The sequence below is a fragment of the Lineus longissimus genome, chromosome 18, assembly GCF_910592395.1.
Source record: "Lineus longissimus chromosome 18, tnLinLong1.2, whole genome shotgun sequence".
Classification (NCBI taxonomy): Eukaryota; Metazoa; Nemertea; class Pilidiophora; order Heteronemertea; family Lineidae; genus Lineus; species Lineus longissimus.
In genome coordinates this window covers 15,107,357-15,129,661 of record NC_088325.1, presented here as the reverse complement: position 1 = coordinate 15,129,661, position 22,305 = coordinate 15,107,357, and the positions used below count along the sequence as shown (strand labels likewise).

General features: G+C 41.9%; 1 protein-coding gene across 11 annotated transcripts in view; it reads right to left on the bottom strand.

The window, feature by feature from the left end:
• LOC135502335 (roundabout homolog 2-like) overlaps window positions 1–22,305 on the bottom strand; it is a 135,359-nt gene that overhangs the window by 14,824 nt on the left and 98,230 nt on the right. For 8 of the 11 annotated variants that reach the window (XM_064795086.1, XM_064795094.1, XM_064795095.1 and 5 more), the window contains 11 exons: window positions 8,746–9,087; window positions 6,711–6,989; window positions 6,364–6,502; window positions 5,886–6,013; window positions 4,946–5,521; window positions 4,271–4,461; window positions 3,942–4,098; window positions 2,262–2,392; window positions 1,738–2,103; window positions 1,139–1,304; window positions 448–633 (listed from right to left, as the gene is read on the bottom strand). In XM_064795086.1, coding sequence (XP_064651156.1) covers window positions 448–633; window positions 1,139–1,304; window positions 1,738–2,103; window positions 2,262–2,392; window positions 3,942–4,098; window positions 4,271–4,461; window positions 4,946–5,521; window positions 5,886–6,013; window positions 6,364–6,502; window positions 6,711–6,989; window positions 8,746–9,087 — 2,661 coding nt within the window. The remainder of the gene's footprint in view (window positions 1–447; window positions 634–1,138; window positions 1,305–1,737; window positions 2,104–2,261; window positions 2,393–3,941; window positions 4,099–4,270; window positions 4,462–4,945; window positions 5,522–5,885; window positions 6,014–6,363; window positions 6,503–6,710; window positions 6,990–8,745; window positions 9,088–22,305) is intronic. The other 3 variants (XM_064795092.1, XM_064795091.1, XM_064795089.1) reach the window with 3 other exon arrangements.

The window sequence follows — 22,305 nt, the reverse complement described above, 5'->3', positions numbered from 1 at the left end:
CAGTAACTGACAAGGCAAGAACATCCAGCACAGACTAAAATTTAAGCTTAGAGGCAAAAATGACTCCCCGAGTGACATTTGTGCAGACTTGAAATGCTTGTTTATTGGGCCCGTCAGGCTATAAACCCAATATATCGGCTGTGTCATTGACACTGCCAGTGGCTCAAACTCAATCGTTTGTCAAAGTCACTCAAATGTTTTACAACGATAAAACAACAATGGAGTGGCACAAAAAGACAGATCTAAAGCCAGAAGTTTAAGCAGCCCAATTGAAAATATGCCTCTGACGAGTCAAAAAACTCTTACCAAAGAAAACTTCTGATACTTATCACTGATGTTTCAAAGAAGAGAGCAACCCACAGAAAATTGACCCTTAAATCATAGATAATATCTTGACTAATTATTCAGGGCTACCTAACTTTTCTGGTGCATATTAACCTAACTTACGATTGAGAACCATACCCGGGTTTTTTGCCTTGATGTAAGGTTTCCGGTTCCGCCGTTTCTTGTAGAGCCAAATGCTGAACACGCATAACGCAAACCATATCATGCCGCCAAAGATTCCGATGATGGTCGGGATAAACCAAGGCTCGTTGACAAAGTTCTGGACGTAGCTTGAGGTTTCTGTGCCCCCTGGTGGGGAAAAATATAGTTAGATGTGCATTTGATATCAAAATGCAACACAGACAAAAGTTTGTGATGGAACCCCTGTATATTTGATCCGGATGCCAAGTGTATCCGTGTACCAAAAATTGTGTGACAGTGGGTGTTTTTTTCGATCGGCAAATTTAAGCACGACCTGTGCAGGGCAAATAGATTCCATCTTCCAGTCAAGCCCTGCAATAGACCCAGGGGCATACTTCAAAAGATACCCGCCATTGTCCAAATGGCAAACTTTGAAAGTTTTCCGATTCACTTGTGATAGAAGCGAAGAGCAAGTACAGCTCCTCGGGTAAATGCAATACCACTGTGGCATGCCAGAAACTAAGTCTCGTCTGGTGGAGGAGTACTTGCTGGAGAATAACACCTCCATTGGCATAACGAACGCGGAAGAAGACGAAGAGGCAACTGTCCCGCAAGAGGGCCAAGTTAGTCTTCACTGGTAAGTTCAGTGAGACGTCTTGTAGGCTTTACTCACCGACAATCTGTGCCTCGCTTCTGACACCAACCCCCATCCGTGTTGTGGCCGCGATATAAATCTTGTACATCATGTCTGGGATGACGTTTCTGATCGGATATTTGTTTGTCGTGGCATTGGTTGTGATGTTACGGCTAAACTTGCTCGAGTTTCCGATACAATAAATCTGAAAGGAAAATCAGCCATCAGTACTAACACATTCGTTGAGAGAGCATATTGACTGACTGCACCAACTGGTACCCCAGAACAGAGCAATTCATTTCGGTATCCATCTGATCAGTGATGTCTCCATCACGTCTATTACTCCGAACACAACGCACGTTATGCATGGTTTTGTGAAATCTGCACAGACAAAAACCAGCCATCACATCAAGTTTCCTTTCCTCCGAGGGAAATGCTATTGTTATCCCTACTGTCCCTTCAGCAGGTCAATGTTTAAAACCCGTATAACCATTTTATCTTCGGACTGGGTAGTTCGAAGCCACGTTAGCTTTGACTTAGTCGTTAGTCTTAACGTGAAGTAATTTAATGTTTTGTTATTGTTTGATTGGTGGTTTGTCAAAGGGACCTCACTTCCTAATAAATGGAATGTTACCAACCTTGTATCCTTTCAAGATGCCATTCCGATGATCCTTCGCCGGTGGACTCCACGCTATCAATATAGAGTTGTTTGCAACTTTCCGGGCGACAATATTCTGCGGCGGCATTGACGGGACATCCTCCAAAGTTTGAACTCGGACCCCGTTACTCAGCTGACCTTCTACGGTCAGATAGAATGGCTGTATTCGGATCTCGTACCAAGTGTATTTTTGCAGATTGCGCAGGACGTACATGGTAGCGCGCTGAGATGTGACGGTCTCGATGCTGTACTCTACGTGGTGGTGATGGTGGTGGTGGGCGTGGGTCAGCGGCATTGGACGATACTTGATGTGGAAACCCTCGATGTATTTGTGGGACTTGACCACCTGGAATATATGAAGTGTCCTTGAAAGCTCTTGACAAACACATTCTGATGGTACCATTTGTAGCATTGTTGATTAATGTAGTGTATCGTATTCTTCTCAAAACTCCCCAGCATTATAAGGCCAAATCATCTGCGATACTCGTAAGAAGTTTAACTTACATTCCAATTAATTTTGACTGCTGTAGAACTGATGACCTCGGGTTCTCGCAACTGGACTACACTGCCGCTCAACTTCTGCTCGACGAGAGGAATGTCGAATTGTGCCAGCGTCGGCCTCGATCCATCTCCTCCTAGGTAAAAGAGACAAACTAATACATGGCACTTGGGGAAATAACACTGAACAAGGACTTGACGCAACGGGTGGGACGTAGCACATGACGAAACAGTCGGGAAGGTGATGTTTGACAAACAGGTGGGACATGGTGCGTTGTGCTCAGAAATACACACGAGAGGCTATTCTTCCATCGTGATCCTCTTCTGTATTAGCTCTCGAGAGCATGCACTTTAAGGATCCTGGCTAGTGACTCTATCCCCATCCAGGAGGATGGAGTGTTAGAACGCAACATTCTCGTTTTACATGGCACTTCAACTGGACTTGACAAAACAGCTTGAGCCAATGCGCTCGGATATTTCTCATGGGAACTTATCCGCCAAGGCAAGGTTCATTAACAATCCAGGAAGAAGGTGTGATGGAAACAAAACAAAGCAGGAAGTACATTACACGAGGAAATATGGTGATACGCCGAGCACAGGGAATGTGGTAGGCGTAGGAAGAATGAGGTTGATGATCAGTTGTTTTACATATTATCTTGTGGAACACTTGTTTATCTATTTAAATGTCATGTCTAGCCTATTATATTTAGTGTTTACCCTAAATGCATGTTGCATATGATCTTGAGCAGAGTTTAAAAATTATAATTCGTGCAACTGGAAACGCTGGTAAACAAAGCGCAAATTGAAAACATAATTGCTCAATCGAAATGCTTTAGTTTCAACCATAATTATGAACAAGTCGAGCTCCACTGACGAAACTTGACAATGAAGCCACACCCTCTAAAATAATAAAAATATTTTCGGCAAATTATAACTACCGAAATGCAAGTTCAGAAATGTGATTTTTACCAACGTTTATTTTAATTGCATTTCTACAGGGGCTTGAGAAATATGTATTCAATTATGTATGTTATTTGATATTGGAAAACATCAGAGGGGCGGTGTTTCTCTGATGCTATTTGACCTGAACAAATTAAGTGATTTCATCAGAATAACGCAACAAACATAGTTGCTTCAAAAATAACTTCGATTTATTGATTTTCATTTTCAATCCTTTTATTGATGAGTTCATTCATGTTGTTTATCCAGCTAAACCATGAACCAGATATAGATTTTCACATTCCTGTAGGCACGTAACCTTTATTCCCAGACATAGAAGACTATTACATAAAAGTCAAAATCTAATTTTCGTTACACCTACTGATTCAGATGTGAGTCAGGCTTTAACAATGAGACTAGTTTAAATCTGATGTGGCTGTCCTTTAGGTAGACCGCCTGCCCATTTAAGTCATTTCTTCAATAACACGCAAACTGGAAATCTGTCTAGTTCTTTCCAGTCCTCGAAGCCTTGTACCTCAAATCCAATAGTACTAGTAGTAGTTTGTAGCGGTATTGAGAACTGATTTGTTTGGTCTTGCACATAACATAGCCTAATCAACAAATGATGTCAGGTGTCGTTGACAGCGAAGGGTGTGGTTTCATCCTTGGTATTAAGCTGGACAAAGGACACAAATTCAGAGCAGACCCCTTTCAAAAGCGTAGGTGTGTAAAGAACGGGATACTGACCTCCAGTCCTAACTGGCTCAGACACGGAGCTCGGCAAACTCAGCCCGTGGGAATTCTTTGCTCGGATTAGGAACATGTAACTGGTGTCTCGACGCAGGTTCTTCACCTCATAATACTCTAGGTTACCCTGTACATGGTCAGAGGCTACGACCCAACCCTGAAAGGAAGAAGGTATGTAATGCTTAGTCATATATCTTCAAGTCCAACATGCCCAATTCAAGCAAGCAAAATACCCCATTCACCTTTCAACAGCAACTGTAGGACTCTCGTCTGAACTTATGAAATGACTAAATACCAGTTTATTTACACACCTAGGTATTAGGACCTACCTCTCCTGTTTCGTGACTGAAGTACTCCACGGTGTATGCAATGACTGGTGACGCCCCCTGGTTTGGATTCTGCTTCCACATGAGCTTGACGGAATTCTCCGTCACCTCTGTGATGATCGGCTTCGACGGCGGACCAGGGAAAGTGGACGGCTCCGGCGTCCGGTGGAAGATGACAGAGGCTTTACTTGGAGCTGGAAATTCAAGAATCACAATTACTACAGATGTCCTGTTTGAAGATTTGAACACAAAATGATATGCAAAAGTGTATCAGAAGACCACAAAATCATGTGCTTATAGAACACACCACACGTCTGACTCTCAGGTTCATTCAGATTACTTACAGTTAATGAATATATCTTCAGCTAAAACGATCAAAATTTTACTGATAAACATTTGTCAAGATGTTGTGTACGGACAATCCTTTTGATCGAAATTAGCAGCTTCTTTAGAGGAAGCAATAAGATATCACATCTTGAAGTCATACCATGAGGTACTAAATTGGTCGTCACACTAAAAACAGCCTAATCAATAGAAACAATACGAACGAGAAAGTACCATCCTGGTATCCCATTGAGCTTGTCAAACAACGGAAACATGTCACCCTTACTGTTCAGTAATGAGGACGTTAGCTAGGGTCATCCTGCCACACCAGTCCAATTCTAATTTGGTATTTACCTTCAACTGTCAGTGCTGCACTCCACGAAGTCTCACCAGTCTCACTCACAGCTTTACACGTATACAACCCTGTGTCGGAAAACTGCAAATCCGAAATCTGCAGAGTGCCAGACCCCAGGAGAGTGACCCTCGTACTCGAGCCTCCCTCCATCGGTTTGCCGTCTTTGTACCAGATTGCCGTCGGCTGGGGGTCGCCAGATGATTGACAGATGAGCATGGCAACACTGTTGATAGGCAATGTCTGGTTTTGTGGACCTTGGTGGATGATAGGTGGTGGTCTTGGGTCGACGTCCTTGACTTCAACTTTTGCCTTAGCAAAGGCACTGCCAGCCACACTCAATGCCTGACAGATGTACTCTCCCGCATCATCCTTCTGCGAGCGCTCGATGATCAAGGTCCCCTCCTCAGTGACGGAGAATCTTCCATGATCCTGGCGTGGGAACATTAAGATTTGGCTGTCTTCCTTGTTCCAGAAGACGGCTGGAGGAGGATTGCCCGTGACCTCGCATTTTAGGGTGACGGTCCGCCCAACGCCAACTACTTTGTCTTGTGGTGTAGTCACAAATGAGGGATGTGCTGAAATTGACAAACATGAGGTGAGCAAAATTGATGGTCAACAGGATTAAAAGCGAGTGCACCAGGCCTCCTCTTCGTTCAAGCAGTCTCTCATACACTTTGACCCAGATACGAACTTCCCTACTCTCACAGGGCACTACCTTCGTCTCAGACCGAGAAACCCTGAAGGCGATTCCACTCACTGATAGCTGTGCCTTGATGAATCAATATTGCTGTTGGGACCAATAGATACTGCCACCTGACAGTGAAAAGTGGAGATACTCCTCTCATCTCAGACACAAGACGCTGAAGAGAAGTCTAGATCTAGTGTGTTTCTTTCAACCATAGCGATGCTCTTAAAGTGCATGTCAAAACAAACACTCACAATGTACAGTCAGTCGTCCAACAGCTTCAATGGTTCCCACTGGATTCTCTGCCTTGCAGACATACAGACCCTCGTCATCAACCTTCACTCGCGATATCTTCAGACTTTTATCTTCCAATATACGATTCCTGTAAGAGGACAAAAGTAGGTGAAGGGGACGATTTGTGAGACGATTCTGGTTTTGATATTAGTTTGCATTTACATGTATACACAGCGGGCAAAATGACAACCAGAATAGCTTAAGTGACGCGACCACAAAGACAGTTAGGAACAGCCGTTCTTCGACCATACGCAATAGTATAACGTGATGCACTCATCTTGAATACACTCAATATCATCTCTCGGTGCAAATAAAGCAAGCTTTTCTTCGATGGACTTGATAACACTTCAATATGGGCCTCCCTCGCAATCTAGTTCAGGCAAGGCCTCTGATCTGACAAGACGTTGATCTAATGGCAAAGTCAGTTGTGACACATACCTGTTGACAGGAATCTGTCCATCGTCCTTTCTCCACACTATAACTGGTGCCGGGTCACCCGACGCCTTACATTCGAACTGGACATCCTCATTTTCTGTTACCAAGATGTCATCGGGCTGCTTGATGAATTTGGGCTTTTCTGCAAAGGAAGTATATGATCATGATTACTGTAACACTAATTTCAGCTGAATGAAAACTTTATTTCCCGACCATTGCAAGCATGATTAGTCCTTATGTACTTCAAGATAGTAGATACCAGTCTGTTACTTTTCGCACATAAACGAGCCTCCCTGATCTGCCAACAGTCTCAGGTCAAGATTATTCAAACCATTTTATTGAACCCTTACCTAAAACTGACAATGTCGCCTTGGGGCTCAGCCTCTCGTCAGCAATGTTATACGCCACGCAAACATAAACCCCAGAATCGCTCTTCCTCGTATCCGTGATGACCAGATTCCCATTTTCCTGCAATCGGAATCGTGACGACTCTACAACGGGTTCTTTATCTTTCAGCCATTTCACCCTTGGATCTGGCTGCCCTTTTGGTGGCCGGCATTCCAACAGCGCCGCATCCCCGACGGCGACCTGTTTGTTCTTGGGCTGGAGTTTGAAGTCATCCCGTAAAACTGAAAATATGAAAGACTTTGAATGTAATTATATGTTTTGATATCTCAGTTGTATAAAAACATTGAGGAGTTGAACTTTGTTTTTCTTGAACGAGTAACCAATGCAAATATCTGGCAAGGTGTAAAGTGTGTCTACTGAGGGCAGACATGACAGAAAATGCTCATGAGAGATTAAGATGAAGGACCTAAAGATATTCAAAAGGTTCAGACAACTAGTGACTGATGCAGCAAATTATCCGATAAGGAATACGGCGTAGGCCCAAGCGCTCGGAAACTCGACCCAAAGCGTGCTGCTACTGGAAGTCGAAAGGTATCATCTAGAAAATAGACTGCTGAATCACGCTAACATAAAGCAGTGCAGACTGAGGTAAATTTGTCTAATCTTACCGTCGTCCCCTCAAAATACTTCAGCAGAAACTTAACACCTATCTCATATATCTAGGGAATTGCAGACACTTTCCCTACCCTATAACTCCTGTTCTTAATGCTACTGTACACAATTTCACCTAACACCTTTCCGAAGCTGAAGTCATTTTAGCAACACTCCCCAGCTAATCAACGAAAGTAGGTACGGTGTTAGATTCCTCTACTGTACGTTTGCTGTTTATTGAAACATTGTTTGGCCAATAAACCAAGTTAGCGCCCAATGATTCTGCCCCGGAATGATAAGTTGTTCTGAGCAGATTGTCAGATATTTCAGTTGCAATGTAGCATGGGCCTGACTTGAGGATGCATATCACTTTATTGCTCTAATGAGAAATGGTTCTAATTTCAACAATCAACTGGTTGAGAACTTTTTTGGGATGAAATGGTAATGAATTGTCAAGTCACTCCCTGGCAAGGCCAATCATGGGCAAAATCCGACTTCATGGGGTACCATAACTTAATTTGCTTTGAGCTTTTCTCAGCTCAATCAACTGTCTCAAAGCCAAAGCAAGTCTGATTTTGCAGAAGTTTGAAAATGTCTCGCCGATAACTCACATAGATTTTTTATAAAGGAAAATACTAAATAATTGAGGGTCGAAATGAAGCAAAGCAAAATTTAAATAAAAAAAAAGTTCTGAAATGTTGGAATTCAAATAAAACAAATGCATACCTGGTTTTACTAAACAAAAGAATACAAATAATGTTTTATCTAATGGAAGTCTGTTTCATGTAGCTTAAGTGCACTGATACCAATATTTGATTATGTTCACCCTGTTCGCTCTGCTGAGGGTGAAATGATCTGCAGTGCATTCCAACCTTACTTGAACTGAGAATATATACACATATTCATAGAGCACATGCATTTCAATTGTTCTTTTAGACCTTATTGTATTGTTGCTACGGAAACAAAAGATTCAGAAATCCAATTCCTAGTTTGAAATCGATTTTTAAAGAATTCTTGTATTCTCTGAACTGTGTTATTTTGAATAGTTACTGGCTATTTATAGAGCAAACTGTGATAATCACATCTTTCGGCTTGGCAACAGTACTAGTGCATTTATACGAACAACTGCATGAGCAGAACAGAGCTGTCACAAGCAAGCTAAGAGTGGCACAGACTTATTGAAATTCTGTTTCATTCACAGTGGAATATAGAATTCAAATAATATTAGATTTCAAATGTAAAAGTTGTCGCAAGGTAAACTGATGTTTCGAAATTTATGGAATGTTCTGGTTATAATGTCAGAAATATTGTTTCTCTTTTAAGATGCAGTGATGATTTCTGAGGCAGAGACGTATTTCACACCAGGCTTATCTTGGACATACTCACCAGCTATCTCCAGCGTAGCATTTTTACTGATCGCAGTCCCATGTATATTTGTTGCATTGCAATAATACGTCCCGACATCCGGCTTATTATTCTTATTATGTATAATCCGGTAGAAGAATAGCTGCCCGTAATTCACCAAAGTCCGATGAGATGTCGGGTTCTCTCGCGCGGTTATCACAGGCCGTTTGTTCCGGTACCATGTTATCGTCGGTGGTGGGTCACCCTCGGCCTTGCAGTTCAGAGTTGCTGGGTCGTTCTTAGCGACGTACTGGTTCTGGGGATGTTCGACGATTCGTGGGTTAGGGAGGCCGTTCTTGTCCGTGGTGCGCTTGATCCGGTCAGCTAGAAAATAGAAAGATGACGGAAGATGAGATGGACGACTAATTAGATTACATGCTCAGCGAGGTGGGAGCATGAGACGACCCGGCCCAGGGGATGATGGACTGAAAATCGGTAGATTTAAACCCTTTCTCCTGGAACCATAGGCAGGAGGTACACGGCGTAACCGACAGTTACCACCAGGGTCGAAATGGGCAGATAAGTTTCTTTGCCAATATTTCCATACTTCCATTCATTCCCAGCTTAGACTAGGATTAGAAGATGGGCATGAAAAGGTTAAAGCGTCAAATGGATGTTAAATCTGTCTATCAATCTCGCACGTAAATCTGCCATTATCATAAAACGGTCCCGACAAATCAATACAATATTGGATTAAACGGTCTCGGATAACTGATACAAAAATTGATAATGTCTGTTTGTAGTGAACGCTATTACAAATGGACGTTTGTTTGCGATGATAATGATTGCATCCGCGCTATTCTATCATCATGGTCACGTGACTTAGGTGACTTATATGACAAACAGATGGATGTATGCTCATAAGGACTGTCTCATTATTGGATTTACTAAAAACATGAATGATGGCATGAGGGGTGGTAAAAAATCAGTCATCACTTTGCTTATAAAACTCTTAATTATGAAGGCCTTCCCCATATGGGCTGTTTAACACTGCTGGCCCTACTTGGTCTAAGATGGGAAAACCTGGGTCATCTGAAGTATGGTAACTCTAACATTGCTTTTTCCAACCTTGGAAAGAACATCAGCCAGTATTTTATCCTCCTCCCCTCCATATTATATTTAATGGTGCCGAACGTTTGGAAAACATGAGACTCCCATCAAAGCCCCTCCCGTCACCAAAACATGCTTTGGAAATGCTGAAACGGGATCCTCTGTCCCATTAGGTATGATCTTTGTTGTTCAAGTTTGAGGTATCTGCCTCTGAGAAAGTCATCCTACAAACTCAGCCAGACCAGTTAGCAGCCGAGGCTCGTAAGAATACCTCACCAAATCGGGGCCAGACAATCCTTTTTTGCCACTGATCACCAAAGCCATCTAATCTGATGAGCGAACACCCCGGAAGCGATTGACGGTGTTATCACTTTTCCGACGCCAGTTATTTCTATGGACGCAGTACGGTTTGTGTTGTTTGAGTCATCTCGTTAAGCCTGATCAACTTTGGCGCGTGAATCTACACCGGTGGGAGAATCGTCACGCCACATACAATTTCCCAAAGGACTGCTGGTGACATTTGTTGCAAACTGTGGAGAATGATATTTGGCAGCCATTTCTTTTTTGCGGCCATCTTGGTTTTGAGGCATTCCAGGATGGCCCAAAGCTTATCTTAAAGAGAATAAGTATATTTCTGACTTGTGTGCAGTTCCTGATGAAGTATGGTTTGCATGTAACTACTGCATTTTCTGTGTGAAATCATCAAACATCTGAGTCCCATGTTCTCGTAAAACACACTACAGTGGCCAAAACTGTGAGCCAATCTGTGAGAATGAACTAATAGCTCAGGGTCACAACCCCTCCCAGCTCCTCCTGATCCCGCGGGCACGTCGGCTCAATGATGCATCCTTATTGGTCTTTCCAGCTGACTAAACCCGCATCTGAACCCTCCCCACCCCCTTGTTGTCATGGATGATTCACAGCAAATACTTCACTACACCCTGATGGCAGCTTACCAGAACCATGCCTGATGACAAAGATGATGTTTGGTTGACAAGTATTCAGGACCACACTGGGCAATTGCAAGATGAAGCAGGACGAATTTATTGACTTGGTGACACTAATAAACTCCTTGGCCCACAATATTCCTCCGATATATCAGTAAAGCCAACACAGACAGATGGTGTTCAAAGACCAATCAACAATGACGAGCTGCAGGTATATGATGATCCTAGCAGTATGTTTCAAGTTCATCCTTTCATCCCTGATGTTTCATATTTACCCAGGTAAATGAGCATTTGATGCTGCGTGATAACTGGGGTTAGAGCAACGTTGATATCAATGCCACATCACTTCAGGTGAATGTAGAGTTTAGTGCAGATTGAGTCAACCATTTGATGAGTTTTTTCTCTTGTATTGAGTGTTCAGCGCTGGTCATAAATATTATGTACATCCTTTCAACCATTGAAATACTGGTCAAATAAAGTTATCAACACTCAATAGTCTCTTTCGTTTCTTCTTTTGCGTTCTAACTATTTGATGGACAGCACTTTTCTGGTCCCAAGGGCGTACTATATATGCACTCTCTGTCAGGATGTTGTTTACAGGCATTGGTTGGCGTTGCAGAGGCTGATCGGGGTGATCTCACCATCTACAAACAGACACACTCCACACTTGCGCCACAGACAGCCTCTCTTCAGATGATGAAATTAAAACGTATGTATGTGTCCATATTTGGTTCCCATGGAAACCAGTTATCGTTTGCATGATACCTTACTCAGGTTGAGGTATTATCAGTCGGCGGAGCTTCGAGACCATCGACATTGTTATTAAGCATTCAATGCTTAACCCTATATGGACTGAGTGAATGCTTATGTTAATGGGTTTACGATCACAAAGTGCTCATTGGGAGCTTCCCAATGATAATCTTCTCAATAACTATGTGACAAGTCTGCTATCAGCAGGAGAATATCAATCATGGCGAGCTGTTGGATTAAAAACGGCTAACATTCCGGGTTGCATGGGATGAACATGTAACATACTTCTAAAATAGCAATGGAAAAACATGTCAACGGTGCCAGAAGATATTGCGTTAACCGAACAAAATAGCATCTTTGACGGAACTAATTTACAAGAAATACAATATTTATGCCCCGAGAACGCAAGCAATTTGTATCACAGAACAGGGAATAAATTTACCCACAATCCAATTCTTCATCATGATGCAGCAGCCAATTTCATCATTACGGTAACACACGATAATCAGCAGGAGCCGTGTTGTTCACCAACTATTTTCCTGTGTGAAGAACTAATGGCATAGTTGGCGGTACAAGTCTTTTTTCGGAGCAGCTTTCTCCTGGGGTTCATGTATTATGCAATACCAGAGGAAGAATGCATCGCTAAATGATGCAGTGTTCAGCAGTTTTTGCTTCTTCGGCTTGAGAATGCCAACAGTAACACAAGTAATTTAGTACAGAGGCGATATTTTCTGCCATGAAAGGCCATGGAAGATGCATATAGCCAAGATAGAATTGCTTTATCAATTGCCGCCCATCTCACCATATGTTACCCTTTGTGAAAAGGCAGGGACTACACTATTAACATCATGTTATCTGTTAGTCCAGAACCTCCCCAGGGCTAGAAACCACCCGCCAGGGGGCAGCAGACCAGGCAGGGTTTACATATTATGATAGCGCACAGATCCTTGGAAATGCAACACTGGAAATCAGGTGCAGTTAATCGTGGTGAAATTGTTCACCAAGTGAATAAACTGAACCAGCGAAGGGGAAAGTGTTAAGATCAATGTCTTGGAAAAGGGGATGCCACTGCTAGAGCATATGCCACGTTTTTCAGTCCCTGCACAATGTGCAGAGTAATGCATTACTGATGGTGTGCTGATGGAAGGGCTCCTACTCTCCCATAATCCCTTCATCTGTTGAATATTCCAAGAATGCCCCCTTTCCCTCATGAATATCCTATCAAATCTGGAAATTCACCCTGACTGGATAGATCTTTCACTTGATGCACGAATTATTCAAGGTATATGCATCTAATTCCCCGCTGTAAAGTATTTGCGTTTCTCTTCATGTTTATCGTTGAGTTTCACCAGGAATGGAGACCTTCTATACGTATTATGACATCAGCTTTCTGCATATGATGCTGGAATACCAAGATGCGTCTCTTGAGGGCTTTTGGTACAGATCCTCGCTGCTCAATGAAAATCGCTACATAAAACACTGTTATCACCACGATTTTGTTCTCCAACACAGCTCATGTTGTTGTCATCAGAAGAACACAATTCATAATTGATTAGTTCCCCTTCGATGTCTTTTTATTTCACGAGCTTCCTTTATTTCCATCATCATTATTTCTTGGTGTCAGAAAGTCTGGGTTGCCGAGCTACCAGATGGTGAATGGCTCCGTTACCATGGCAATCAGGGTTTGCACGGAACCTGGAGCCGGTGCACCTTTTCTGCAATTATTGACTTTGAGTGCTGGCTTTATCCGCAGATTCGCTTCATCTGCAGACCAAATATCACGATGTTCTATGAGCAGACTATTGGCAGCAATGGGGACAGACATCCGGCATCGTATTTGCAATATCCTTGATATAAAGGTTGACAAGCCATCTGATGATAAACCTGAGGCAGGTCCTGTCTACAAAACATGACAGTTTCTAATTCTCAATATCTATGCTTTATCTCGCACAACAACTATCACCAGAGGGTACTCTTCAAGAACTTCAAATGATTGTTAATGAGTTTAGTACAAAAGAAGATAAGAATGTCCAAAATCTTGAATGTCTAACGTTTAGCATTTTTGTTGCTGATTTCCTCTGCACATGAAGAGTGGCAAACACCTTCAGAAGAAAGACTCAAAACTCCACCCTGCAAACAGAAGCAACGATTTCCACAAACTTAACGAGTTTCAAAACCTTAATGAGTTTAAAACAAGACAACGAAATCATTAAACAACACTTTAAATCAATGAGGAAAACCATTTAGGTCTTCTGAAAACTTTCTTAGTCTTTCAAGTGACGACGATGGAAGAAATTGCATGTCCTTTATTCTTCAATCGACAACATTGGCCTGTTAAGTGAGACAAATGGCTTCCCATTGAATCCAATCTAAATCAAATTAAATGGTCTGGAGTAAAAGGATCGTGCGGGGAATGTATTGACAAGATTGATAAATGTGGAGCTTTTACTGTTTTACTGTGGTCTTTTGTTTTTGTTAACTTCTTTACTTTTCTGACTTTGATTCAACAAATTGGTTGGTTTCGGAGAGGATAAAACTTAGTAATCACTGTTTCCCTACAACAAAATCGACTTTGACTGCGACTCATACAGTCAGGAACAGTCATCTACTGAAACTCCCTTGGGCCATTTTGTTATTGGCATGCAAAGGGTCAGTGATAAAAATCGGAGCAGTTTATCAAATAATATGATAGCTTTTAGCAACATTATTGCAATGCAACTCCCTCCGGCCAGCACAGCATGCAACAGATCTGGTCCAAACCTGAGCCACAGTTCATCACAGACAGCCATACGTATCCCCCTTTGCTGCAACTCCCTTGAGCAAAAGTGGCATTAGGATACCATAGGTTTGTTCGAATGTGTAATGTTATCAAAAATACTAGGAACGCATGCAACATGAGCAAACAGCGCATCATCAAAAAGAGTTGTAAGCTGCACCATGCTACGACTCCCTGGAGCCAAGATGGACGAAACGTGCAACAGGTTTCATAAAGAACTGAGTCCTTTCAAAAGTAGTCGCTTGCAACAAGAGCAGCACGTTTCTTTGTAGCCAACCTGGCATCAACATGCAACAAGCATCTTCTCAAACCGAGAATGAGCATGTTCTCATATTGCTTTGTTCTTCATAAAGTATCATGATAGCAGGCGCTCCTTTGAGAAATAATTCTGCTAATACTTGTCGCAAGGTACTCCGTAGGCTCATATTAACGACAAAACATTAGTTTCTCCTTCAGATAGCGTCTGCATGGAAAAATACATGTTTGGAAGATATCGCACTATTTTCATCTGATACTGTTGATGACAGGATGGATACGCTGCACTTGTTGCTCATCTAAGGCTATTTTTAGATCATCCCGATAATGTCACATCATCTTATGTTTTTCAGATATCGTACAATGAGCATTCACCCTGAGGGGCTATCTCAAAATCGCTTGATGTCCAGAAAGACTGAACACGTTTAGTATGACTGTGATTTGGCTGTTATGTTTTGACACGAATAATGTACAGACATCATTCGAAAACAACACTTCTTTGCCTAATGAATGCTCTTTCAATCATGTTTCTGCAGTATGGAGATACAATCAATGTTCAAAAGTATTCCAAGAAAGTCCGCAGTCTTCATAATAACTGATGTCGCTCAAATGCAGAAATGTCTCTGAGCCATTATTTGTATTCCATGTTCCTTCCTTAAGACTCCAATACTGTTGTCAAAATTGTCATTGGAAAAGGGATTAGTGTAAGACATGCTACAGGAAGCTGAAGATCTGATCGTCATGTCATCTTCAACAGGGATAGAGATCCTTCACTATGTTAACAATCTGAAGATACACATGCACTCTGCCTGGAGGCAAAGATATACAGTTACTCTACCGGGGCTACTGATGTTTTAGGTTCTTCCGGGTAAGAAACCTTCTTCCTGACTAACCATCTTTTTGATAACTCACAACACAATATCGCAAAAACTCCTCGTCTATATTCCATGTTTTCCCTAATACCTCGATACCAGTGAATGTTCACATCGGAAAAGGGATTACTGAGACATGCTAACGATCCAACGCCTGAAACTGGCGTCACCTTAATCAGGGAGAACTTGTTTTTCTATCTGTAGGTGCAAGCATGACAGAGACGAATACTCTGGACAGCTAGGGGCTACTTTTTCCAGGTCATTCTTAGAGCTGACTTGCCTTTATACCAACTCAAGATATGGTGAAAGAACTTTTCCTTCATCTTTATCCATGTAACTTCCTCTTCTTTCATATCTGATACGAGTAAATTTCGTCATCGGAAAACGGATTATCATAAGACATGGAGCAAGACGGCTTATACACTCGGCTCAATATTATTGGCCTTGGTGATCACGAAAGGGGGTAGTCCCAGGGTATATTACAGTTACAACTTTGTACTCCTGTCGCGAGAGCTACCTCATTGTAATGAGCGCTCCTGAAGCCCTTCCCATGCGTGTTGCGAAGATGATTCGTCGAACAGGATCTTTCTCATTCCCGAGTTGGCAAATCTTGTTTACCAACTGAGCGTTTGCGCAGTCTGAAAAGTTGAAGGCACAACCGAAGCAATAGCATCCGGAACTCAATTCCTTTGAGTTTATCTTTGGCTCGTTCATGGATATTGGATGATAGCTCCATTAACCGGCCAAAGATGTCTCCGAAAAATGTGTTTTTCATACAGCTTTGGGACAAAAGCGGTAAAAGTGGTGTCTACCCTGCCCTGCCCTCCCCTCCCACCGACAGAAAGTACTTGTGGTACAACAAGAAAGATATGAGTGCTCACAGCTTCCCTTCAACAGGGGGATAGCTTATACCTGCCTAGCAGCAATAATCACAATGATTCGATTTATAATGACTAAGTTTCCCACTCTTTTATCAGCTAATTCTTCACCATGTTTGCGCTGCTGCAACGATGATTATATCCTGTTCCCGCGGCCTTTTTCTTTTGCAACCCTTGGGCAATTGCTCCAGTCGTTCTTGGAACGCTCAGCAAACCCAATGTATTCTTAATGAAGCCAGAATGCTGGTTAGGTTTGCCAATATCTTAGTCGCAGCCATTGTAAGCTCGGTCGGGTTTGCAGACAATGATTGTGTTTTGAGATAATAGTCCCAAAATGTCAATTTACGAACTACATGGTGGTATTTAGAGGGTGAAAGCACTGTAACCTACAGGATCTGATGAAATGGCATGTCATTTGTCTTCGGTTGACTTGCACTTGAAACTAATGCACAAGCTGTTACTCCCAGCTTCTGGTAAGTAGAAAGACAAAATATAAGCATTTGCCCGGGTATGGTTATCACGCATTGCCAAACAAATATATCTGCATTGATCACAAATTTTTAGAAGATCCTTAATCATGCAAATGACATCTAATCCAGCATACTTTGACTTTTAAAGTAAAAGTGACACAGCGGCAATTTCCAAAAGTTTTACAAACTGTTTTTAACTGATTAAAGGTTACTGCTAAATGTTACACGTGGGATTGTTGACTAGAGCTCGTCAGACACATCACCCAATTCGGTCGCCACCCTTAGACCTTTCAGATCTGTGTGCACTTACTTTTTCTAGTGACATTTTGGTGGTTGCTCTTAGTCTGCAAATGGCAGTTGGAACTTTAAGACACAATCGTTTCTAAGCAACAGTGCAATCTTGTGAGGCTTCTTTCTAATCAAATGACTCTCATTTTGCGAACAACAGTTAGACTGTTTCCTATGGTCTTTGAAAGCAGCGCTTATAGACTTTTTGGGAGATTATTCCAGAAGGGCATTCGGTAATCAGGTTCCTTATCAGCACTATCGTATGCATTTGTAATGATTCCTTCATTTTTTATATCTAAAAAAGGACTTGACGATATGACATAAAGTGCAGAATTTATGGAGCTCTCGCAAAAAACGTGCCTGAACAACATTATGCATTGATACACAACATAAAATACAAATGAAAACCATCAAACTCTAAACCATCTTGCAGATTATCTCAGAAAAATAATTCTCCAAAAAGCTGCAACACTGATCAATTAAGGACCACTATCAACCTTAGAAGACAGGAAAAACCACAGTCTCAACATAAAATACACCCGATATTGGCATCCTTATGAATACAAAATGTTGTAAAAAGTAAGCTTGGTCAAAGATCTTATCGTCTGAAGAACGATAGCCGAGGAACATTTCTCCAAGAAAAAGGTAAGTTTTTTATCGCAGATACCACGCCACTGGTCCCTCGTGGACCTGCGGTATGTACTGTCATCATCGATACGCCAGAGGGAATATCACCACAAAGGAGACGCAAGGCATGGGCATGTCTTAACATTGAACATGAATCAAGCTATTTCTTAGATCTCTGATATGTTTTTCTGAGGCTGGCCTTCCTGGCGAATCGTATCATTGAAAGTGCCTTAGGGAGTTTGGAAAAGACGAGAGACACCGTGCAGAAAGATGTGTCTCTATTGAACACAGATTTCTGCCATTCCTTTTTTTCAAAAGACTGTGTTCCTTACCCTATGTGTTCGTGGAGAATTATCAAGCCTTCAATAGTGCCACAGGGAGTATGGCCAATACAGGAGACTCTGGGGATAATGTGCCTCCACTTAACACTGATTTATCTTGCTCTCAGTACTTTTATACTTTTCAACAGAATATGATGCAAGCCTTGTGTACTCTCTGGAGATTAAGTATCATGTCGTCCATAGCACCAGAGGGAATTTCGCCAAGACATGAGACTGGGTGGAAAACAAGTCTTCATTGAATACACATTTCCTCTTTTTCTTCATTCTTTTCAAGATACTGTGGTGCTGGCACTACGTACTCCTTGGGGAGAATCAGATCACAGACACCTCTGCAGGGAATACAGCTAAGATAGCAGTGTCTTCGTTGAAGACAGACTTTCTCTAGTTCTTTACCTTCTTCTTTCTGCTGTAATGTTCTGTCTGTCCTATAAGAATACCGCCTAAGGATATTTCTGTTGTCACGTCAATGAAGTATTCGTTGTTGAAAGGAGTGTTCTCAGAACTCAACAACATTTTACCCATTTGCAACATCGAATGCTCCAGGGAATCTCCACAGAAAAACGCCAATGGAGCGATATTTTTTGATGAGACAGCGCCAAGATTGATGGTTATAAAAAGGTAAAATACTGAACAAACAAAGGGAGACAAAATACAGTTGTAATGAGTAGTTCCTCTCTCAAGTTCTAGGAAGCTTAGCGGAAAAAGGACTGTTCTATCCAGGGAAATCTTGGTACCGAGTGTGAAGACAAGTTGTCTGGGCAACTGTTTCAGCCCCGAAGGCCTAGATCAAACTAAAGCAAAAACGTGCATATCCCTTTTACCTTGTCATGATGAGAGTAAACTTATCTCCAAGAACCACGTGAAGTCACATGATGGAAATTTGTCCAATTTAAGAGTTGAAATTGCTTTTTTCTGTTGACGAAAATAACATAGCTGTACATTTTGTCATACTTATTTTCACCAAACCCTGAGGTCACACATAGAATTAGTCATTCTCCCGCTAGCTGGGCTTAACTGTACATAAGTGCACATTGAAAGCACCTAAATCTACAGCCATCTTACGGTGGAAGTACAAATTACCGACCATTGATTTTGCAATCAACAAGTCGCACACATCAAAATGGCAAACAAAATGAATGTATAAATATTTTCTCAATTTCTGACAAAATATCCACCATTTACTTTGATATCAGTAATTGTTCCTTTCAGAAAAACAGTGGAGTATTTTGTTACCTATTTTTCCAAATCCGTAATTTTCCCTGCTTTTCCCTCTGGTTACAGGTATCTTGCAGTGCAACTCGACTCCGCCGGTCACATTACGTGAAACGTTTCCAATGCCAGAAGACCATGCAATACACTGCAATTACTTTCAATGATCTATAACTTTCTCACTCGAATCAGGGTGGAAAATGTGATGTCAAATTTCCAATCAAACTTGAGCTAATGTCACAGTACATTGCCTACTTAGATCTGTGGCTATTATTGCGCAGTTTGAGGTGAAACGCGCTGCATCAGTTACCCTTATTACATATGCCATGTGATAGAATCAATGCAATTTCATGATATGAGTCGCTTCAATAACTAGCACTGTAAATATCAATTTTGAAGTCAGAATGTCTAGGTATGTATGGAAATCAATATAGATCATGTATGTTGCATGTTTCTGACGTGCAATAACCTGGCTCAGATTCCAAGCGTCTTGAGTGATACTCACGCTTCTGTACTGCTATAGAATTCGCAGCGATGTAAATGATGATTGTATTAAGTGCTAATGCTAGGGCAAGTTGACGTCAGCACTGTTGGTTGATAGATTTTCGATACTCGTATTTGTTAGATGGAATCTCTTAGATCTGAGCACTGAATAGTCTTCTTAAAAAATGCACACAAATGTACTCTCCGAGACTCCTACTAAGCAGAGCAAGCAACACTGATGGTTAACAGTGCGCTATCGAAACTGTAGCATTCCTTCAATAGACAACCAGAGGCCTTCAGCAACCGGCAAACATTCCACAAAAACAGAATAAGCATAATTTGAGATGCCCGGCCATCAGAAAGCTAATCCTTTGTTTTGCTTATGCCTTGATTGCCATGGACGGGGTATCGTGTGCTTGGAGTAAGAATGCAGTAGGTCTTTATGCTTTCACTTCATCGCGATTGGAATGTTAGCTTTAGCAGAGACCTAGTCTGAATACAATCACTTATACTTGCTCAGTGGGATATGGTACTTTTGGGATATAATAACGAGTGGCATATATCTTGTCACTTTTAAAAACTCCACAGTGAGCGGCACTTATTTGGATTTGGAGATAATCTTCTTCACAGTAGGACTACAGTCAAAACACTGGCCTATAGGCAGACATGTAGATGCTAGTCGAGGTTAACAATCGAAACTTTCAAAGTCTTGATAAGCTGGTAACCATGATTTCTCACGCTTTAATCTTGCAACTTCTCCCATCCATCTACTTTATTTTTTACTGAGAATAGGGTGAATTGCTCTAGCGTTCAATGGTAAAATCACCTGTTTTCCTAGCAAAGCCATTCAGATGTTCTGATTCTCTTCAATCACTGCAGGCACCAGTGGTCCTGATAAGACTTTTTCACATCAACCGAATCGATGGAATTCTCACCAATGTGAAATCACCTGTTATTTTTCCCGACTTGCCCAAGAGGTTTTCACAACATTTAAAGCAGCAGATCCTTCAGGCTAGTCTACCTTCACCAAGTAAACTGATATGCCTTGATAGAGTGTGGGTAGTCAATAGATTGCACTTTCATATGTAATGCAGAGAAGGTGTTCGTACATCCACTGAAGTTTCAATTGCCTTGCAGTACCTTTCACTGACATTTTCATGTACCGGTAGTAAAGGCACTAAGTCTTTTGGTGTGCGTGATGCAGTCGACAGAGATTCAAGTGTCGGACGCTTTGTGCCCGGTAAGCCAACTCCAGCTGGGCTGGACCTCAATCAATGAGTAATTTCTTCATTGGAGACTTTAGTTTTTAAACGTCTAGCTATTCTACAATCAGACAGCACCACTGCTAGAAAAGTATGTAGCACATTCCCTTCTTACTTCCTTTACTTCAAAACGATGCCGGCAGACTGTACAAGAACGCAGTAATGGCCGACTGCGCGTCTACACCAACATCTTTTCCAAATCCCAAGTGCTTAAGAAGATGAGCATCTTCCTCTCTTGTAGGCAAGAGGCACCTGCTTTATGAGCTTGCTGCTGAATGATGACTGAGAGCTACTGGGAAGCACTCCTCTTCAATCGAACACTCATTCAGCGCGATATCTTTTTTTCAATATCCCTGGCCATTTCGAAGATACAGCAATGAGAAAAATCAACGTCTCGGGCAAGGCTAATCTGCTGAGGAAGGTATGAGAGCTTCCAGTTGGCGACTTTCATGAAAATATGCCCAAGCGCCCAGAGCATCGTTTCATGACTTAACTCAAGGAGCTTGGAAGGCCGATACTCAAGTTTATGACATACTTAAAGGGGGCAGGGTACATCAACTCCGAAGGCTCATCAAAACACTTGATTTTCAGACAGGCAGGGGGAAAGAGGCATTTCGCCCCCACAACAAAAATGATAGCTTCAGGTGTTAGCCAAGGGTCTACTTCGTGATGTATACCTTGTCATCCTTGGGTATGGGACAAGCTGAAGGAACGCATATACTTCGAGAGCCATATTAGACATTAGTTAAGATTGAAGAAAACTAGTCAGACCACAAGGAATACTTTTTATAGACAAAACACTTGGACGTCTGTACATGTGGCCAATGCACAGCAAAAACCACTGAACCTACAATAGGCTCCCTACCTGCAGTGCATTCTGCATTCAGGTCTACATCTCAGATGATTTTAACATCTGGTCAAAACGTACTGTACTCACATTCAACATGGAAAAATAACAAGACTTCGTTACTGGAGCCGCTTTCTTATCTTTGCCATAGTATCAGTTGAGCAGTGATACTTTTCTAAAGACAATGAGTGAGTCATCCAAGCTGAGATGGTAATGGGTTGCATTGACCCTTAAGCATCAGCTGTCTCGCTAGCACTTGAAGCTGAACTAGACAGAGTCAACCTAGAATGATAGTTTATTGAAAGTGAGAGGTGTGGCAGCACTGTCATTTCTACTTGCATTCCAGTATTGTTATACATGCTTCCCGAAATTGGTGGCTTGCATTGGAACTAACTTTTGCCCCCTTGTCCGTCATTAAAGGCATTCAAGCGTGTTGGTCAACCATGACTATCTCCTTTGTCGCTCCACCATAAGGCCTAGTTTCCCC